A 20,513-nucleotide genomic window follows, 5' to 3' on the forward strand; every position below is an offset into this window, starting at 1 on the left:
GTCACAGAATTACATGAAACGACTGCATCGTTACCAAAGAACCATTATGGAAGAAGCGTAAAATTAAAGAAATGCATATATTTACCTAATAAAAGCCGACGTGTGGCTGTTTATTCAGTAGAAATGGACGACACTTGATTACCTATACTTAAATAAGAGGTCAACTTCAGATATATAAAAAGGAATTAAACAGGAACCATTATCGCTCAACAACAGAAAAAATGAAATTAAAGAAAATACAGGATAAACTAGGTACAATGATGAAACATCGATCACCTACCTCAAATCAACGTTTAGGAATGATAACGTGACTCGAGTTAAAAAACTGCCATTTCTCAGCGATTGAAGCGCGGAATTTCAGAGCGTTTCCCACATTTTGGATATTCGCCTTGTATATATTTTAGTTAATCGTTAATTACGATTTACCACTAATTTTTCGTAGGTTCCGAAGACGGTAGCAAATTTGTCACCGAAACGTTAATAAAGCTTTCCTTCCGAGCCCTTAGAAAAGGGCAAATGTTATTCTTAGCTGGTTTGAGTTGAGAATAGTGTATAGTTCGACCACTCCAACAACCCCTACTTGTGTCTGATGTGTTATTCCCAAATAAAATTAAAGAAAAAAAATAACAATGAACTTGAAACGTATAGTATAAATACTGTTTTCCCAAATAATCAACTTTGGACATTTTGATTTCATAATAACTTGTATCTAACAATCATAAAACAATTCGTTAATTCCAAATAACGAATCCCTTTGATAATTTGTGATTAAATTAACCTGGCAATATTATTGTGCTTTATAGAAGGTACTTTTGCAATGAACAAAGGGAAACTGCAAATTAAAATTGTTATCTCTTTTTCAAATTTATATTCATGCCATATAAAAGTTAAAAAGATTCTGGTTTTAACACCTACTGCCAATAAAATTGATTATCTTTTCAATAATTTTAAGCAGAATATCTCGAGTCGATTTCCTCAAACTATATTTTTATACAGGTCGTCTCAATAGCGTGTAATGCGTATTTTTTTAACAGAATTAGGCAAAAGTTAACAAACACGAGAGTTGAATAGAAAAAAGGGCTGGACATAATTTTTAAGATATAAAAAAATTGTACACTCATGCAAAAAAGATTTCGTGTTCGTAATTTTATTTTTATATTGGTAAATGGGTTGCCCTAAATATTACTACATACTTTCCAGTATTCTATACGTGAGTCTGTGCAATCCATATCTTTAAAAATCATTGAAATAATGGAGTATAAATTTTCCCATTTTTTATATTGTAGAGAGCTATATTTGCAAGTTACTTGAGGTGTACAGGTAGTATGTCAGAGATTCAAGGGGCGAATCTGTGAATGATTTTAAGAAAAAATTCATATGAACATGAATCCGTTGTTATTTCTTGTCTTAAATATAGGGCGATACATTTTTTTTTCTAAGTCCGTTCCAGCATTAAATATTTTTATGAAAATTGGGTGGAAAAAAATTGGTGTAGAGACACATCTTTTAAAGAAAAAACAAAGTTTTAAATTTCACCAGTGGCGTCTCCATTGATGTGATCCTGCACATTTTAAACGAACGGCTTTTTTTTAATTAAAATAATTTTCTGAATGCTCCATATTTATGGAAAAAAGATCTCTTGAATATTTTTTATACCGATAACCGCTTTCAAAGAAAAAAAAACATTAAGTTCTAACTAATATTAAAACTACAAGATCAAATTAGATATATTTCGTTAATTTCCTTATTAAAAAAAAACATTTAAATAAGGTGTTGAAAATGCTCTCCACCTGTAATAATGCCTCGGCCTTTTTAGCATATCATATTCTTTGTTCAAAACGACCATGATCACATCAATAGGAACGCCGCAGGTGATATTAAAAATATTGTTTACCCCTTAAAAAATGTGTCTCTATACTTATTTTACGCTACCCAATGTTCAAAAAAATATTAAATAGCGGAATGGATTTATTAGGAAAAAGTTTAAACATTTTTTAACGTCCTGTTTTCAGGCAGGAAGTAAAAAGAATTCCATGTTTATATGAATTTTTTTTGTAAAATCATCCACAACTTCTGAATTTTTGACATACTATTATAAAACAACGTGTACAACAATACTTTACATTTTTCTATCTTACAATGAACAATCTGCCATATATTAAAATATTTGAGTATAAGATTTTTATTCCGTGATTTAATAATTTGATAAATTTACCAATCAAAAGCATTTCAAAAACTGAATAATGCTCCCACTTCGAGTATTTAAATCTCCAAAACTAGCAGAGATAAGTAACTCATCCATTTTAACGTTCTATAATAAAAAAGTACTAAAACTGTACCGGATTTGCATATCTCTATTTTAGAATTCTAGTTGAAAATGTCAGAAGCTAAATTTTTCCAATTCTGTTCAATGCATCTCTTCAAGATTCAAGGTTCTAAAGTATCTCTTTGATTCTCACGATATTAATCTAAATATCCATTAACAAATAGGAGGTACTTTGTTTCTTTTTTGAGAAAATAAAGGTAACAAGAGATTTTTTTTAAGGTAAAAAAATTGGCAGAACTTCTATAAGAATCCATATAAGTAGAGTTACAGAAATTCTAACTTATTTATGAAAAAATAAATTTAAAATAAATTGATTTACACTCAATACCACGTGAAAATTCAATATAATTGTAGCTGTTATTTTTCCAATGCTACCTAATGTATCTCTTCAAAGTCAAAGTTACAAATCTTCAAGTATCACTTTCGAATTAATAGTAACTTAAATATCCACCAACATACAGGGTGGTCTTGTTTTTTTTGGGAGGAAGGGAGATAAAGGTGACAAAGGAAAAATGAATATTTTTCAAAAGCTAAAAAATTGGTAGAGATAATATACAGGGTAACCAAGTTTTATCCAGCCAAATTTAAAATTTGGATTCTACTCAAAATAATCAAATTTAATTCTATAAACTTTAGTCCAATTCTTCATCAATTCCAAGATATTCATGTTTAAAAAATTTCTAATTTGTCCACGCTACAATTGTTTTTAAGAAGTTGAAAATAAGATTTTTGCTTATTTCAAAACATAATTTTTTTTGTCAGTTTCATTGTTTTTAATGTTTTCGTTTTGCCCTTTGTGTAACCTCAAATTACCGAGGATACACTTCAAAGAAGCCTCCATTGTGTGTTAAGCAATTTCGACATCTTTGAAATACTGAACGCGTTACAGCTGCTATCTGACATGGTATTATCAGTCGACTGAAAGCTCGGATTGAAGCAATTAGCTCTTCCCTTATCCCATGAAGATTTCTGTAAACAAGAGCTTTTAAAGTACCCCACAAAAGAAGTCAAGTGGGGTAAGATCTGGAGACCCAGCAGGTCAGACTATAGGTCCATTTCTTCAGATCTAGTGCTCAGTATTATTGTTGTTTAGCCAGTTTCGAACAAGCCGAGAGTGATGAACATGACACCCATCTAATTAAAATCAGTGACGCTGTCTTATATTCAACATCAAATCTTCCAAAAGAACAGGAAGTTCTTCTTGCAAAGAAATGCAAAAAATATTCGCCATTTGATAGAAAAAAGGGACCTGCAAGTCGATTGAGAATGAGCCTAATCCAAACAATAACGCTTAACTAATGTTGAAAGACATCTTCCGTGGCGTAAAGATTTTTGTGTGATCATACACGCTCATTAAGTATATTCAACAAACCTTTTCGAGTAAATATAGCTTCGTCAGCTCACAAAATCATTTGCAATTGTTGTCTATCAAATTGAACACCATTAATAAGCCATTTGCAAAATTTAATACGCCTTTCAAAATCTCCAGCTAAAACTTCTTCCACTCGGCAAATATGAAAAGGATGCCTACCGTTTCTTGTTAAATTCCGTCTAATGGTTTCCCGAGGAATGTTTAACACATTAGAGGCTCGTCTAATACTTATACGAAGGTTATTGTTGAAATGATTGAGATAACATTATCTCGTTGAGGCAAAACAGGAAGCGCCTGATCTCTCATAATATTAAACGAGCATATTTCTTTAAGAACTCTATGAAGTCGTACACAAACTTTATGATGGGGATGGTGTCTTTGAGGAAACGCAGCTATGTAAAATTTTCGGGTTTCTCTCGCGATACCCGAGCATGGCCGCAATAAAAATTTATGTCAACATATTCTTAGTTCGAGTACATGTAGGGCAATTTGATTTCGGAATTTTAAAAAATCAACTCCAAGCAATATCAAATCACAACGAAAGTTATTGATTTGTAAATGAATCTGCAAAATAATACCTAAACATTTTTTGAAGTAAAAACTTTTCTCAGTCAAACTGATAAGAACTTCGTTTTTATTTTAGAGGTGAAAATTTCAATAAAGCAAATACTTCGAAAAATTTTATTAGCATATTTCACTGACTAAATCACATTGGCGAAAAAAATTATTTGTTTTGAAATAAGCAAAAATCTTATTTGCAACTTCTTAAAAGCAACTGCAGCATGGGCAAATTAGAAATTGTTTGAACAACAATATCTCGGAACTGATGATGAATTGAACTAAAGTTCATAGAATTAAATTTGATTAATTTGATTAATAGAATTTTAAATTTGGCTGGACAAAACCGGTTGCCTCGTAGAAGGTTATACAGAGTGGCGCATTTTATATCCCATCTTCCATAGCTCGGTTATCACCGAAAGTAGGATTTTAGTATTGTGTATACTTTACCTGTGTCTTAGGACATATACCAGAAAAATACTTCTAATTGTACAGGGTGTCCCAAAGGAGTGCAACGATACCGAACCATATTTTTTTAATCGAACACCATATATATTTTTTCCATATTTAAATGCTTTCTATGATTATCTACATATTTCTGAAATTTTATTTTACCGGTGAAAAAAAAATTTTTTAAATGCATGTGCGCCTCTGGTTTAAAAAATTGAAATAATGTCTATTTAAAGAAACTACTTAAGATGCTTATTAAGCATAGTTTAATAGTTTTATTAAAAAGTTTCGATGATCGATATTGTACAGGGTATCCAAGATTTAGCGTCAAATTTCTGAAAATTTAAAGTGTTTTATTTTTCTTATTTTAAATTGGGATCTCCGTACGTTTTAATTTAGTTCGATGCAGAATTCAGAAACAAACATTTTTTTAATTACATGTCTATCGCAATTTCTAACACGTTGAAAGTAATTCGCTGAAAACCATTCCAACAGTAATTAAACTGAATAGAAAACTAAGGTGACTATGACAAAAGAATTATCCATAGAACTTATTTTATAATAATATAATTTTATAAGGTATTAAAGAAATATTTTATAAAAAAGAAATGGTTTGTGGGGAACCTTCAATTACGCTAGAAAACATGTAGAAAAGAATTATATTATGAATGCATTTCAACGTGTTATATCCAATATGTTGCGAAGAGTTGCAAGGACTTTCCTTAATCGTCTTAAGTTGTGTCTTCAAGAGAACGGAAGACATTTGGAACACATACTTTAGATTTTTAATAGTTGCATGATAATTGTAATTATAAAAAGGCATATTTCCGAAAATTTCGGTTTATTGATCAAAAAATAAGAAAAAAAATGCAAAAAAACGGAACATTTTATATTAAATAATTTCAACAATTGTTGAAAGTACGTACAAAACATGCTGCAAAGAATTAGACAGATTCAAAAATGAAACACAAAAGGAGAACGTATTGAGGATATCCCATTGAAAAAAAAACATAACTTAGGACTGCCTCGCCTTTTTGAGACACACCGTATATTTTCTAGATATTACGAAATATGCATAACGTTTCGCTCTATACAACTCTCCAAATTAACACTTTGCTCTAACTCTAATATTAAATGATATATCAACGGACTTCAGACAGTTGTGCCCGGAATGAATTAGTGAAGAAAAATTGTTCTATACATTAATTATTTTACCGATGGCGGTGTATACGGTCATTTACATATTATTGAACCTCACTCTATTTTTGAATGGCATAAATAATACATCTAAAACTTCAATATGCGTAGTATTAATGAAAACAAAAAAAGGGTCCAATCCCGTTGCATTAATCATCCGACAAGTTTTCGGGTTGGTCAAAATATTTATCAATATTTTAGGTAGCCATATATAAATCGCTCATAAAAGGCTGTTTAAATTTGCTGCATTTAGGGCCATATTGCTAATGTGCTGTCAACTTTATCTACAAGCTAATTTCCACAAAGGTGACTTTTAAAAGTATTTGAAACCAAGTTGAGGTGTCGGTCAGAATGGAAATAACTGTAAGTTAATGTTAACAACGCATTAATAATTTCACCCTTACAAATTGTAATAATTTAACGGGCAATATGCAGGGGTCTATAATAAGTTTCCCTTACCTGTACTGAAGTATTAAATAACCACTTGCACGCGAAGAATTTTAATAAATAATACGTGTTCTTTCAACCTCTTGAAACCATTTGCTATATTAGCATTGGCAAACGTATTCTTAATAATTTACTTGGAAAAAATTCAAGTCAAAGCAGAAGAAATTATTCTACCGGAAAGGGCCTGAAGCAAATTTCCTGGAAATGATGAACATAATAAAAACTTGATTGGGGTTATTATCCACCGTACATGAATAAATTCAATAGACATCAAAAGAATTAGGACAGATTTACGTTATTGGCGTAATCCTTCTTGCACTGTTATATCCCATGATTAATATCGATTAAATGTCTAACCCATATGTCTGTTCATCTCGGACCATTGAAATAATTAATCGTAATACCGATTACCATTCACTTCTATATATTAGGTCCGAATTGCGAACTTGGCCACTTCTATTGATTTGTGAGGAGTTTAAAGGACAATTATGGTGGTAGTGAATAATTTGAATTTTACAGTGTAGTAAAACTCGGATTTTCCAAGTAAACTCATTTCAACTGCCAGCATTTATCCAATAATTATAACTGAGGGATCAAAATATTTATAGCTTTTCAATCGCGTAATATTCCGGCAATTCAATACGTTTCATCTGTTCATTAAATTAATTCCGGGGAAATGGTGTAGAAAAATGTGGAGTATTTACCTAGTTTCCGTTTGACAGAGCATAAAGAGGAAAAATTAAAGTTGGCATCCTTTATGGAAATGATGGCTTCGCTGTCCGATGTGGGCATCAATATTTCCAGGATTTCGGTTTCAGTCAAACCATACTCTGAACAAGTGATAAGTGATGCCAATCTGGATATGGCTGCCTTACAATATATTTTTTCCAACTGGTCGAGTACTCCTTCTACCAAATCTAGAACCAAATGTGTAAGATTTATTTAAGAAAAAAAGACGTTTGGAGGTGAGTTCGAGCAGGACTAGACAGAGTAATTTATCATTAAAAATTAAAGAAAACTCAGTTATAAATCAAGTTAGAGGAAAACCGTTTTCGCAACACGGCGATTGATTTTTGTGATACGAAAGTTGACATAGGGAGAAAAGTAGTAGTCATCTTGACTTTGTAAATACAAGGAGGTCTTCAGAATTCTGCATTTTAAGACACTCCCTGTATTTGGTTTATCCAACAGAATGATAAATAAGCAAATATGGGTTTTGATGGAGATTTCCTGTACAATTCAGCACTACATGTATCTATTTATTGTAGCTGTGACTATTTTCCAGCAATAAACTAAAACTATATATTCTTAAGTGGAACACTCTCTGTATCTTTTTTTCTATTTATTTGGAATTTGTTTTTAAATTATTTTTTTCTATAGTAAACCACGAACAAACCTAGAACAATGCAGGGTTCGCCTTTGGGAGCTGACACACTCCGTAGAGAAAATTACAAGTTTAACGTGTTTTTGTTTTGTGGGAAAAATCTGACTTTGTAAAAATATTTTCAATCTGATATAACTTCTAATAAAATCGAAAACTGATCGTTACTTCATTTTTTTTAATGGAACATAGAAGTTTTTTTAATGAAAATAGATATTTTTTTTGAAGATAAATATACATTTCATGATACAACATAGTACCGGTTCTCAACTGTGTTTGATTTTTACTATTTTATTATTACTACTTTTTCGACACTTGTAGAGCTTTACTAACTACTAAATTTCATTAATTTTTTTCAAAAACTTTTAAAAATATTTTTCTTAATCTTTAATTATTTATAAAAATTTGTTAATTTTTCAAATAATTTAAAATCTATTTCATCAATTTATGTCAAATAGTTTTGTTTAATAGATAATTAAGTTTTAATAAAGCTCTACAAGTGTCGAAAAAGTCGTAGAAGTCAAAATAACTTAAAAACACAGATGGGAATCGGTACTGTGTTTTTATTATAAAACTTAAGTTTATTTTCGACATAAAACCCATTTTTATTAAAAAAAAAACTACCACGTTTCATTTAAAGAAATGAAGAAAGGATCGGTTTTCAACTTAACTGGATGTCATATCAAGCTGAAAATATTTTTACAATGTCAGGTTTTTTGCCACAAAAAATAATACAAACTTCAAAAATACATTAAACTTGTAATTTTTCATATACGGATTGTATTAGCTCCCAAAGGCGAGCCCTGTATACAATAATAGATACTAGAAAAACAACTAATACCAAAAGAGGTGCTGGAACAGGGAGCTATTTTTTCTTATACGTTTATCACATACTAATGTAATTCTGCACAGTACATTTTAAATTACTACGTTGCGTCCTTGCAACTCTAAAAATATCTGTTGAGCGTCATAACACATAACTTTAATTGTGTTAATTCGAGTACTATAAATTAAAAACATTTGAAGACCTAATAAGAAAATGTCCAACATGGATAGATCGGTAATCTGGGAAGCCAACACACATGCCTATGCACCATAACGCAACTTTCTGAGAAAGTTATTTAGGTAATGGCTCACAATTACACAATTCAGCAACATGTTTTGCAAGATGCGAAGATACCGACTTGATGTGAGGCTTTTCTCATACAAATGATATTTTCATATCGTTCCTAGTATGAAATAGGAGGTATAAAAACCAAATCTTCCTTATTGTTCGCAAAAAAACATTGGTATGTTGGTTTCCACGTGCCTAGTATCAATTCTATCAGTACTACTGCCAGAAATGAGTGCATCGTTCAGTATCTCCACGATGTAAATTTTGCACTACTCTGAACCTATAAGTGATCTTTAAATTGAAATTGTTTTAAAATAGAATTAACATTGAACGTATTTATATTCATTGCAACATTAAGTTTTCTGCAAAATATTTCATGTGCTAAACCTACACTTGCCAACATATTAATTACATGACCTTCGCGATTCTTTTTATTCCATACTTTTGATCTAGGCTTTTTAAAAGAGATTTTTTTATTAAATTATTTCAAAATCTATCAAATTTGATTTCAACCTTTGAAATATTACATTTTTTGGCTGAATCTTTTCATGATACCTAAGACGGTAAAAATGACATAATACGGAAAACACAAATATATTAGGTGTACAACTTTGCTTCCGCCGTTTTTTTTCCGAATTTCGCGATTTTATTGTAAAAAACTAATTATACCTTTAGGATCCAAAGTATTGTCCATCGCTGGCCACTACTTTCTCCCATCTTTCGGGCAGCATACGAATCCCGTGTTGAAAAAATTGGACATCTTTTGAAGCGATCCACGATTCTATCCAATTTCTTACTTCTTCATAAGACCGGAAGTGTTGGTCAGCTAGCCCATGTGCCATGGATCGAAACAAGTGATAATCAGAAGGAGCTAGGTCAGGAGAATATGGCGGGTGGGGTAGGACTTCCCATTTCAATGTTTCCAAGTATTTCTTGACCACTTGCGCAACATGGGGTCGAGCATTATCGTGCTGCAAAATCACTTTATCATGTCTCTCGTTGTATTGCAGCCGTTTCTTTTTCAATGCTCGGCTCAAACGCATTAATTGGGTTCGATAAAGAGCACCTGTGATTGTTTCAGTTGGTTGTAACAGCTCATAATATATTACGCCGAGTTGATCCCACCAAATACAGAGCATGATTTTGGAACCATGAATAGACGGTTTGGCCGTCGACGTGGAAGCATGGCCGGGATATCCCCAAGTCTTTTTGCGTTTGGGATTATCGTAATGAACCCATTTCTCGTCCCCAGTCACAATACGATGCAGAAATCCCTTCCGTCTTTGCCTTGCAAGCAACTGTTCACAAGCGAACAGACGCCTGTCAATATCTCTTGGTTTCAACTCGTACGGCACCCAATATCCTTGCTTCTGAATCATTCCCATGTCTTTGAGGCGTTTTGAGATTGTTTGTTGAGTCACTCCCAATGATTGTGCCAATTCTTGTTGACTTTGACACGAGTCTTCGTCAAGTAATGCTTCCAAGTTCGCATCTTGGAAAACCTTCTTTCTTCCACCGCTATGTTGGTCTTCGACGTGAAAATCACCGTTCTTGAAGCGCTGAAACCACTCACGACATGTCCTTTCACTAATAGTGGCTTCCCCATAAGTATCTGAGAGCATTCGATGAGCCTCAGCAGCAGATTTCTTCATATTGAAGCAGAAAAGTAAAACCTCCCGCAAATGACGAGAATTTGGCTCGTACACTGACATTTTCAATTGCGAATAACTTTATGATGAAGACACAAATAGACTAATATTTTTATGAGGTTATGTTAACAGGTGCCCAAGGCTCCTGCATGCCCACATGGGGTTATTTATTTCGATCATTACTTACCGCTACATACATCTATTCAAAAACGGCGGAAGCAAAGTTGTACACCTAATAAGTAAAAATAGTACTTGTTTAAATAAAGTTCCGATGCAGCATTTATATTCTAAGACACGAGCATATTATGTTATTTCTGGGAAACAGTAACAAAGACAATAAATATAGATACGCCATTGCATTCTACTGAAATGACTGAAAAACCCCCTGAAAAATCTATTTTTACTTTTTTAATATCTTGTTAGATAAACGAAATACACGAACTATCTCGAAATGCAGAATTTTCAAAAACTCCCTGCATCTACAAAACAAAATTAGCTATGATTTTGCTGTCAGTGTCAACTTTCATTTTACAAAATTCGAGCATGGTATTTCGAAAACCGTCTTCTTCTAACTTGATATATATCTCGACTTAATATTTTAACAAAGTACAAAACATATTACTAGAATTAGTAGAAATGCCTGTAGCACAGTGGAACCAAATCTTCTTCCAACAGTATTTTGATATTTAACAAACAGTATTTATTAATTGTGAGGCGTTATTTGGAACGCTTCTTTCCTGAATGCTGTCTTATCAGGCACAGGCATCCATCTGTGTTGGCCTCCTAAGCCATCGGATCTAGCCATGTGGGATTTTTTTTAAGAGGACATTTTAAAATATATATATTATACTCAGCGTAATATAATTTAATGTTTGTGTAATGCCGCTCAGCAGACATTTGCATAATGAAAAGAACGCAATAGCGTAATCTCAAGTGCACCTCGCAGAATTTCAGTAGTATGTGGTAAATGTATGAGGAGAAATGGCAACCAATTTAAGCTCCTCTTTTAGTTTTAATTCTTTCCGTAGTATCTATTATTAGGGTGAGTTAAAAAGAATGAGCCAACACTAAAGTGGAAATACTAGACTCCAAAATATTATAATTGAACTCAATATGGCTTATTCCAAATATCGCTGATTTAAGAGATACAACGCGTTCAAAGTTTATTTATTTTGAAATTTCTCAATAATTAAGAAAGTTTTGATAACATTGTATAAATCGGAAATTTGGTAATTTTATGTTTTTTGGTGTGAGAATTATGAATTTCAAGTTTATTTTGACGTTGCTCGTAGAGGGCGCTAGTTTCACCGCGTTATTTAAATAATTTGAAATATATTTTTTATTTGCATTTCAAAGGTTCAGTGTATTTTACTAGGAGTTTTTTTTTCCTAGAAGATGAAAAGTTATGAAGAAGGATCAAAGCAATCATAAATAAGAATAACAACTATTGGTAATAGTGATAACGTCAAAACTTCAAATAAAATGTTGGAAGTGTGCACAATCGACCCTAATACATTTTAAAAGAAATTTTCTTACATGTGTCTGACAAAATTCCTCTATTATTTTAAAATGTATTCGTGGCTTCTTGTATTCTCTGCCGCAATTAATAAAGAGAATAAAAATAAAAAAATAAAAAAATTTAAATCATAGTAAAATATACTGAACCTTTTAACTTTAAATAACATAAAAACTAATAGATTTAGATAACCTAAACAATAGTACATTTTTCTCTGTAGAAATGAGCGGTTTTTTTAAATCTGCGACTTGTTTAAAATATGACGCAACGGATAAAAAAAATGTTTTAAATTACTTAAGTAATATGGTAAAACCAGTGTCCTCTAGGAGCAACGTCAAAATAAGTTTAAAATTCGTAATTCTTACGTCAAAAATACATAAAACTACCAGTTTTCAGATTTATACTATCAAAACTTTTTTAATTATTGAGGAATTTTAGAATAAAATTAAAACTTTGAATAGCCTGTATCGCTTAAAACACCGACCTTGATATAAGCCATGATGCGTTCAATTACAATATTTTGATGTCTAGTATCTTCAGCTTAGTGTTGGCCCATTCTTTCTGACTCACTCAGTATATTGTTATGGGTTTAATAGTTGTTTACAATAAAGAAATACATAATTTGAAAACAAATTTTAGCTTTGTTTTTAAGCTAATTTCGACTAATTAAATTAAAAATGGGCTGTTAGATATTTTTTAAAAGCTCGAAAAAAGTTCAATTCAAGTGAGAAAAAATACACAGGGTATTCCATTAAAGAAATGAAACTTTCGTTTATTTCTGAAAAACAGTCACAGATAAAATAAGTCTACATACGCCACTGAATTCTATAGGAAACACCTTATAATAATCCGTTTTTGCTTTTTTAATATTTTATGTCTCCCAATACAGAATTTACAAAAACACCTTGTATCTACAAAACAAACATGTCTAGAACTTTTCTGCCACGTCCGTGTTTCGTTTCATAAAATTCGAACACGAAATGGCGAAAACCATTTTTCTCCAACTTCAATAATAACTGAAATTTCTTACATTTAGAACGAAAAATCGACACCCTGTACGTTAACATGTTTATGTGACATATAAGAATAATAGTGCGGCATGATATTTCTTTGCGCATTGGCTGAAACGATGTATATCACCCGCAAGGACCCGCTTAAATCAAAAAGATACATAAATGGCATTTCTCACATTAGCAGTAATAAATTAATCTTTATCCGATTGCCGAGGTACCAGGAATACTGACACCTATGCATAAGCTTCGATTTTATTGCGCTATTCGAACGCTTATATTTAGCTTATGCAGATACATTCATAATTTTTCCTTGTAAATTATACCCTATATTTTGTCTTTTGCTTCCCCTTATTTACCCCAGTCCCTTCTGAGATTTTCTACACAAGGTGAAATGTAAATAAGGCCTTTAACAAATGGTTCTAAAGAGAGATTGTATAATTTCCACATTCGTTCAAAACCCAGGCACCTCTCAAAAATATTACTTCACGTAATATTAGTGTTACGCTTAGGTAGGGTTAAAATTAGATACTACAATCTGACAAAAAGGTACAATAAATAATAATAGAGTAAACTTACCAACATACGGGTCTGCAGTTGACATTTCTATATAGCAGTCGGGATGTTTGAGTTTTTCTTTTTGAACAGGAGTGAGTCTCATCATCTCGATATGAACCCCTGATGTGCACACAATATGAACGTTTTTGGGTAGGCTGAGGGGCAACCAACTGAGGGTTGACATTTCCGAGTCCAGGGGATTTACCAGGTGTAAATCGTCCAAAAATATCCCCAGAACAAAGTTGAGTTCTTCAAAGGTTCTCAACAACGACTGGAACCAATTGTTGGTGTACAACGGATCAAAACTGGCATCTTTAGGCAAAAAACCCTCTGGTAGTTTCAGAGCTATGCAAATTTGCTGACAGATAATCCTCAGTAATTCCAGGCTGTACGAAGATCTGGGTGTCGTACTTACAAATCTGACCTGTAAATATTTGATATGGGTTGTTTGAAATGCGAAGCGGCGTTAAATATCTTACAATCCTTAAAGTTCTGCACGAAAACCAGTTTTCGAAGTTCCGATACACAGTTTGAATAAGGGAGGTTTTCCCCGCTCCCTGATTTCCATATATTAAAATAGGTGTGTGTCGTCGCTGGTTTCCATCTTCTATCAACTGCTTTATCCTGTCGTGTATTTCTGAGTTCGAAAAGTCTTTCTCTATCGCTCCGTAACACAAAGTTAAATGTGTGATATTTTCTTGAAAGTTTTCCTATAAATTAACTTATGCCAAATCTGAAAAGCTTCCCCAAATTTATTCACGCTGCTTCTCCATAAACAAACTTTTGTCCCTGTTTGCAAAGTTGGAGGGAGTCACGTGGTATTTAACTTTCACAGATACGTGAAAAAAAGTTGTGGTAAGATTTTAAGCCCAAAGTTGTTAATGTTCGGTTTAATTGAATTAGGAATATTTTTGAAAGTAAACTGAACATAAATTGAAGCGGATCTCGATTTTTATGGGATTTTTGAGACTTCATAGCTCTAAAACGGGTAAATCGATGTTCGAAAACGGAGCCATTTCGGACAGGCCCTTCTCTGAGGTCCTTACGAGGGCATTTATAGGGTCGTAAGTTTGGCTGAATCGCTAATATTGGGGAAGTACAAAAAAGTGATATAATTCATTTTTGATATAGGTGTCTAATTCCTTTGAAAAATCTCAGTTGAATGGAATGAATCTCAGTAAATCATAGCCATGACATCTGCCTACATACGGTACAACTCACCACACTAGTGATATGAAGGAGTTTATGTTTCCGTGCATACAATACTTAAGCAAGGCCGCAAGAGCTCCGCAATATTGCCGGCTTGCTTTTAAACAGCCAGGTTGCTTGATTGTTATTTAAAGTTTATTATTGAAATTATTTCAAATCATTTTTATTTTCGAAATTAAGTAAGAAAATAAAAACAACTCTTAAACATGAAACAAAATAAAATTCTAGAAATAAATAAAAATTAATAAAAAATTAATCAATGGAAATTAAAACAAAAGCCGAAACTAAATTCAGTGCTTAAATCGTCCCCCTTGTGCAGAACAGCAACCGAGTCGGTCATAAAAATTCTGCCGCACGTTTGCTAGCGTTTCTAAGCTAATAATTTTCATACAATTTAGAATTTCAATTCATAACTCATCTAAATTGTTAGTCCTATCATTTTCAAATCTATAAATTGTAGATTTAACACATAACCCCACAAGAAAAAATCTACAGAAATTAAATCAGGGGATCTTGCTGGCCACAAAATGTTGCCCCATACACGTATCACTGTGTTTCGAAAATCTCCCTTAAGATATTTTCTAACAAGAGTTGCATTATGGGCAGGACAACCATCTTCCTGAAATCATGCCTCTTTTAATTGTTAATGGGGTAGGTTGAGATATTTCAATCCGTTCAAAGTATGTTCAATGAAAAACAAACTAATTACAATATCACCCAAAAAGGCCTGTCCAGACATGAACTTTTAGAGGATATTGGTTTCGTGCATTGTATATTTTGTGCAAATTCTCCCTTGACCAGTAACGAGTGACAGCTGAATTAGCGTGACCCAATAATGGAAAGGTCGAAACATCCATAAAAAGGATGTTTTTGATGAAATTTTTATCATTATTTACTCTTTCCATTATTGTTTCACAAAAAAGGAGCCGTTTCTTTAGATCTTCAAGAATTTTTTTCACTTTTTATGAAGTATACCCGTTTCTCCGCAAAACTCCGAGAACGATTGCACGTCTTACATCTAATTGGTCTGCTATTTCATTGAGGGACTGAACAGGATTTTTCTCAACATTGGCACAAATCATAATTTCTTGCTCTTCCCTTTCATTGTTATTTTGTAAGGGGTCTTTATGATGCAGGAACGAAACATCCAATAGTCTCGAAATTTTGAATGACACGACGCAGTGCCTCAACACTAGGAACGGGTCGATTATCAAAATTTACTTAGAAAACAAGGGACAACCCCTTTTACGGATTGCCCTGAATAAAATCATTTGATTATGAAAACTTCTTCTCCAATTGTAAACATTTCCATTTTATTATTCTTTTATTCGCTATTCTAACAATAAGCCGAAGATTAAATTATTCCAAAATTTCGATAGTAAGTGAAACAAATATAATTCTATAAATTCAAAAAAACTTTGCAAATACGATATCGATAATCATATGTATTAAACATTTTTTTAATAAAGCAAACTGGTAACATTGCAGACCTCGGCCTGACAACACCAATAAACATGCAATACTGCAACTGATCCCCACTATAGTTATTTCATTCTTTGTATACTATAAATATAGATACGTGAAAACATACTCCTTCATATCATTAGTATCGTGAGGTGTATTGTATAGAAAGACGTCATACCTCGGAGCATATTAGGATTTTTGGACGAGCATGTAATGAAAGCTATCATTCTCATGAGGGAATGATGCTCACTATATACGAATACGATACTATGTAAATGTGTCCATGACTAAATATCCGTACTTTCTGCAAATTAACTAAATATAGGAAATTATTGTTGGTTATCTTTTAACGTTAAATCCCAGACATAGGCAAAACACTATTGAATTAACTTCACTTGCTTTTCCAAGAGGTTTATTGTCTTGCGGTGTAATTCTAAGACTTTACTAATTTCCACATAATTCATTTTGAGTAGTGTTTCTAACTGATTAGACTTTAAACCACTTAATAATTAAGAACAAACTTGTTAAAACCGTTTTTTTTCTTAATTATAAAAATATTTAGGAAAAACCTTACAAATTCTCATATTCAAGCACCAGCGCGGCAATATTGCCGATGACTTTTATGCGTTACATGTGGTATTGTCACATATATTAATGCACTCCCTGCGCACTCTTCAGATATCCGAATTAGCCATAAAATATATTGAGGTTTGACGATTACTGTCGCGTGATCTCATCGCCGTCTCAAAATTTCAAAGTCAAGTCCTACTGAAACTGAAACTAAATGGAAGGACTACTAAATATTCTAGCTGTCGTTACGCATATGATAATTTTATTCGGCCTATTTCAGGGGGGAGATATATTTGCGAGAGCTTGGGGTGTTTTGTGTTTATTGCGAACGAAGTGCATTCTAAATAGCAAATGCCATCGAGCGTGAATAATTGTCGTAATTCACGCTCGATCGCATTTCTGACACTGTGAGGATTAATTAATAAGACTTATGTTTTGTTGTATCTTATCCAGCGGATGTACAGTTAATATACTAAGTGTTTTTGAATTCCTACAGAGATTTGTTCAATTTTTTATCTCAAAAATTTTTGTCTAAAAATAATGACTTCGGGTTTAACTGGAAATAAATTCATTATTTTATACATTAAGTCTATTTTTGAAAAGTATCCTGTACAATAATTTTACATTTTTGTGTATACGCATGATTACCCATCAAAACAGTCCTATTCATTTCTACAGAACACCAAACGTAATCGAGTGTGAATGATGACTTAGTCGTTCATGTGATATGATTCATATTTAGTGATACCCCCCATTTTGTAGAAACATTTCCGATTATGATAGACCCGTGAACAATTTTTTTATACCTACCGATAACAATGGAACTCTAATTGAACCCTTGAGGGAAATTTTCTTTTATCAGAGGTATTAACGATAGACATAATGTGAGCTAAAGCTTGCTACAAGTCACTATTAAAGCTTAGACACCCTGTATCTCAAAACATTTTCGCGTTTAGAATTTCATTTTATATCAAATATTACTAAGGTTCGGTGCATCGATTCTGGATAGGGGATATCCCATTTTAAATAAGCAAGTTATTGAAATTTGAAATGATACAGCTTTGGAGGCTGTGGAAGACTTTTCTAAAATTAAAATACGTCAAAACGTAGTTTATTAAGTTTTCTATGGGCCCCAAAAAACCGATTCCAAAATTCGAGGCGGTTAGCACACAATACCGATTTCTGTGGGATCTTGCAGTTATCAAAATTTTTCTGGTATAAGTTAGAAACGGTAAATTTTATATATAAAACACTTTACGTAAACTGGCCCTTAAAATTTAACAAGAAATCCAAAAATGGGAAAAAAACTAGGAGATTCGATATAAAATAACAAAGTTGGTAGCTGCTTCCGGTATAACCGGAAATGCCGCCATTTTGAAAGTATTTTACTTTAATTTAAAATGGTGGATTCCAGCCTGAAACCCACTTTCATTGGGCTACGATAGTGGGAAATTCAAAATTTTCTAATGAACAAGTTGCGTGACTCACCCTGTATTATATGACACTTCCAAAAAAGTGTTTATCAAGAGTTAAAGTAACGTCTCACTATTATAGACAAGCACATTTTAGAAAAAAATGTTTTTCAGTGAACGAGGCAAAATGTCGAAAAAGAACAAATATGGCCAAAGGTATGACGTCTCTCTTCAAAATTCACTAGAAAAACTGAGAAAAAAAATTAGATATACTGAAAGTTTTAACAAAATTACATCAGTTCGTTACTTCCCTTATACAGGGTTTAAAAAAAAAAATGTTCAGGAAAGAAGAATGTGATTTCTTGGTCCATTCTAAGAAAAAAGTTCCTATTAACATGGGTCCGCAAACGCACCAATCTTGAGATACAGGGTGTCAAAAAAAAAGAATACCGGTGTTGTCTTTATTGTTATTGCTTTCTATTCAAGGACATGTAATGTTGCAAATGTTATTTATTTAGTAACAGATAACTGGTATATTCGAGACCAATTAATAATGTGGACGAACTACAGCTGCGAAAAGAAAATGAGTGCCAAACAATTAAACAAAATCCAAGGTTGTTCGAAAGAATAAGAGCTTCTTTTCGGCGAAGATATGAATTTTATGTACAAGTGATAGGTGAACATGTAGAACATCTTTTTTTAATAAGGAAAAAAGTTAAAACTTTTTTTTTCTTGTGTTTTTTTGGCACTCTGTATCTGGAAAACGGTGCGTTTGTGGATCCATGTTAATAGGAACTTTTTTTCTTAAAATGGGCCAAGGAATCACATCCTTCATCCCTGAATCCTTTTTTAAAAACACCCTGTATATTATTCAATCTACCAAATTCAACGAAGATTGAATCATTTTAGAGCTAAAGTCAGACAGTGTAGCTTTAAAATGGCACAAATATCGAGGATGCCATTTCAGTGAATGCTTAGTTGTTATAACAATTTCGGTATTGCTTATTATCATATCCGGTTTGGTGAAGAAACGTAAGAATCATCCTTTTGACGTTACACAACTTAGAATTAGAGCAGAAATATAAATTTCGAATCACTAATTAGACTCTAGAAGTATAGGAAATCAAGTTATTTCCTCGCTCCAGTTTGCCTTAGCGTTTCGTTAAATCTTAGACTCCTATCGTCGTTCCAATTACTCGCTTCCTAGTATTGTGATATACGTAAGTCTAACTAATATCAGTTTACTATAATGAATGTAACTGAATCAGCTCACGAACGAAAATATGCTGGTATTACAATATTCGTCCAGACTATGTAACACAAAACGTTATATAGCAAAGTTATTTAACTTTTTAGAGGACATAATGCATAATTGTTACATATAACAATGTCGTAAAGCATTTTTCAAGTTATATAACATGTCGTTTTGTTATCCAACAACAAAGGTCGGTAACATCAAAGAAAGTTGTAAAGCTTTGTAAAATAGCCGGACCTGGCCCGACCATACGTTATAAAATTTTATAAAAGTTGCCTATTTTGATACTGGTCTTTTTTAGTCTGGACACTGTCTCGAAAACTAGATTGCTGCACAACAATGTTGAATAATGCATTAGTTTTATAACACCCTTATAAAACTTAATTTGCTCCATACATAGTCTGGCCGCGTCATAACACTTACTTCTACGATTTTTTTTCTCGACTTTAGTTCAGGCTCTTCGTCTAAATTTTTACTGATAAGCTCTTTTATTTTATGAAAAATATTATTCTTAAATTTACTAAGATATGCTTCGTGTTCTGCCTCGTCATGACTTAGTTCGCCCCCTTTCCAGGGGACGCTGAAATGGGAAAAAACGTTGGTTACATGTGCAGAAAACATTGGGCACACCTACTAGAAACACAGTCTGTTTTCTTCTGGAATCGTATTTCGTATATGAGATCGAAAGACTTCAAGTTGTGATTGGCAATAAGTTTTTAACGAATCTGAATACTGGTGCATTTTATCCTACAAAAATATCTACGTGATTGCACTGAGGTTTCCTCATAGCAACTATCAGCAATTACCCTGTAAAATTGTTTTATTTCGTTGATATCTTCGTGATGGTACTCTCGTATTACACTCACAACATGGTGAGCAGTGCCAGGCGCTAAACCTGAAAAAAATAAACAGATTATCCTTTACTTGACCGTTATTTATTTGCTCTGCGTTTGTTAAGCCCCTTAATACTATAAATTTAATTCGCTATAGCCATTGGTTCGGCCAGATTTTGCAGCTAATCCGCT

The 20,513-nt window shown here is 32.6% G+C and overlaps 1 protein-coding gene across 1 annotated transcript in view; it reads right to left on the reverse strand.

Annotated features, from left to right (window-relative positions):
- LOC136409674 (protein qui-1) overlaps nucleotides 1–20,513 on the reverse strand; it is a 131,387-nt gene that overhangs the window by 59,833 nt on the left and 51,041 nt on the right. Inside the window, exons 8-13 of the mRNA XM_066391347.1 lie at nucleotides 20,295–20,383; nucleotides 20,123–20,235; nucleotides 19,912–20,068; nucleotides 14,058–14,288; nucleotides 13,600–14,002; nucleotides 7,055–7,267 (exon numbers count right to left, since the gene is read on the reverse strand). Of these exons, the coding sequence (XP_066247444.1) occupies nucleotides 7,055–7,267; nucleotides 13,600–14,002; nucleotides 14,058–14,288; nucleotides 19,912–20,068; nucleotides 20,123–20,235; nucleotides 20,295–20,383 (1,206 nt within the window). The remainder of the gene's footprint in view (nucleotides 1–7,054; nucleotides 7,268–13,599; nucleotides 14,003–14,057; nucleotides 14,289–19,911; nucleotides 20,069–20,122; nucleotides 20,236–20,294; nucleotides 20,384–20,513) is intronic.

Source organism: Euwallacea similis, chromosome 6, assembly GCF_039881205.1.
Source record: "Euwallacea similis isolate ESF13 chromosome 6, ESF131.1, whole genome shotgun sequence".
In the NCBI taxonomy this organism is placed as follows: domain Eukaryota; kingdom Metazoa; phylum Arthropoda; class Insecta; order Coleoptera; family Curculionidae; genus Euwallacea; species Euwallacea similis.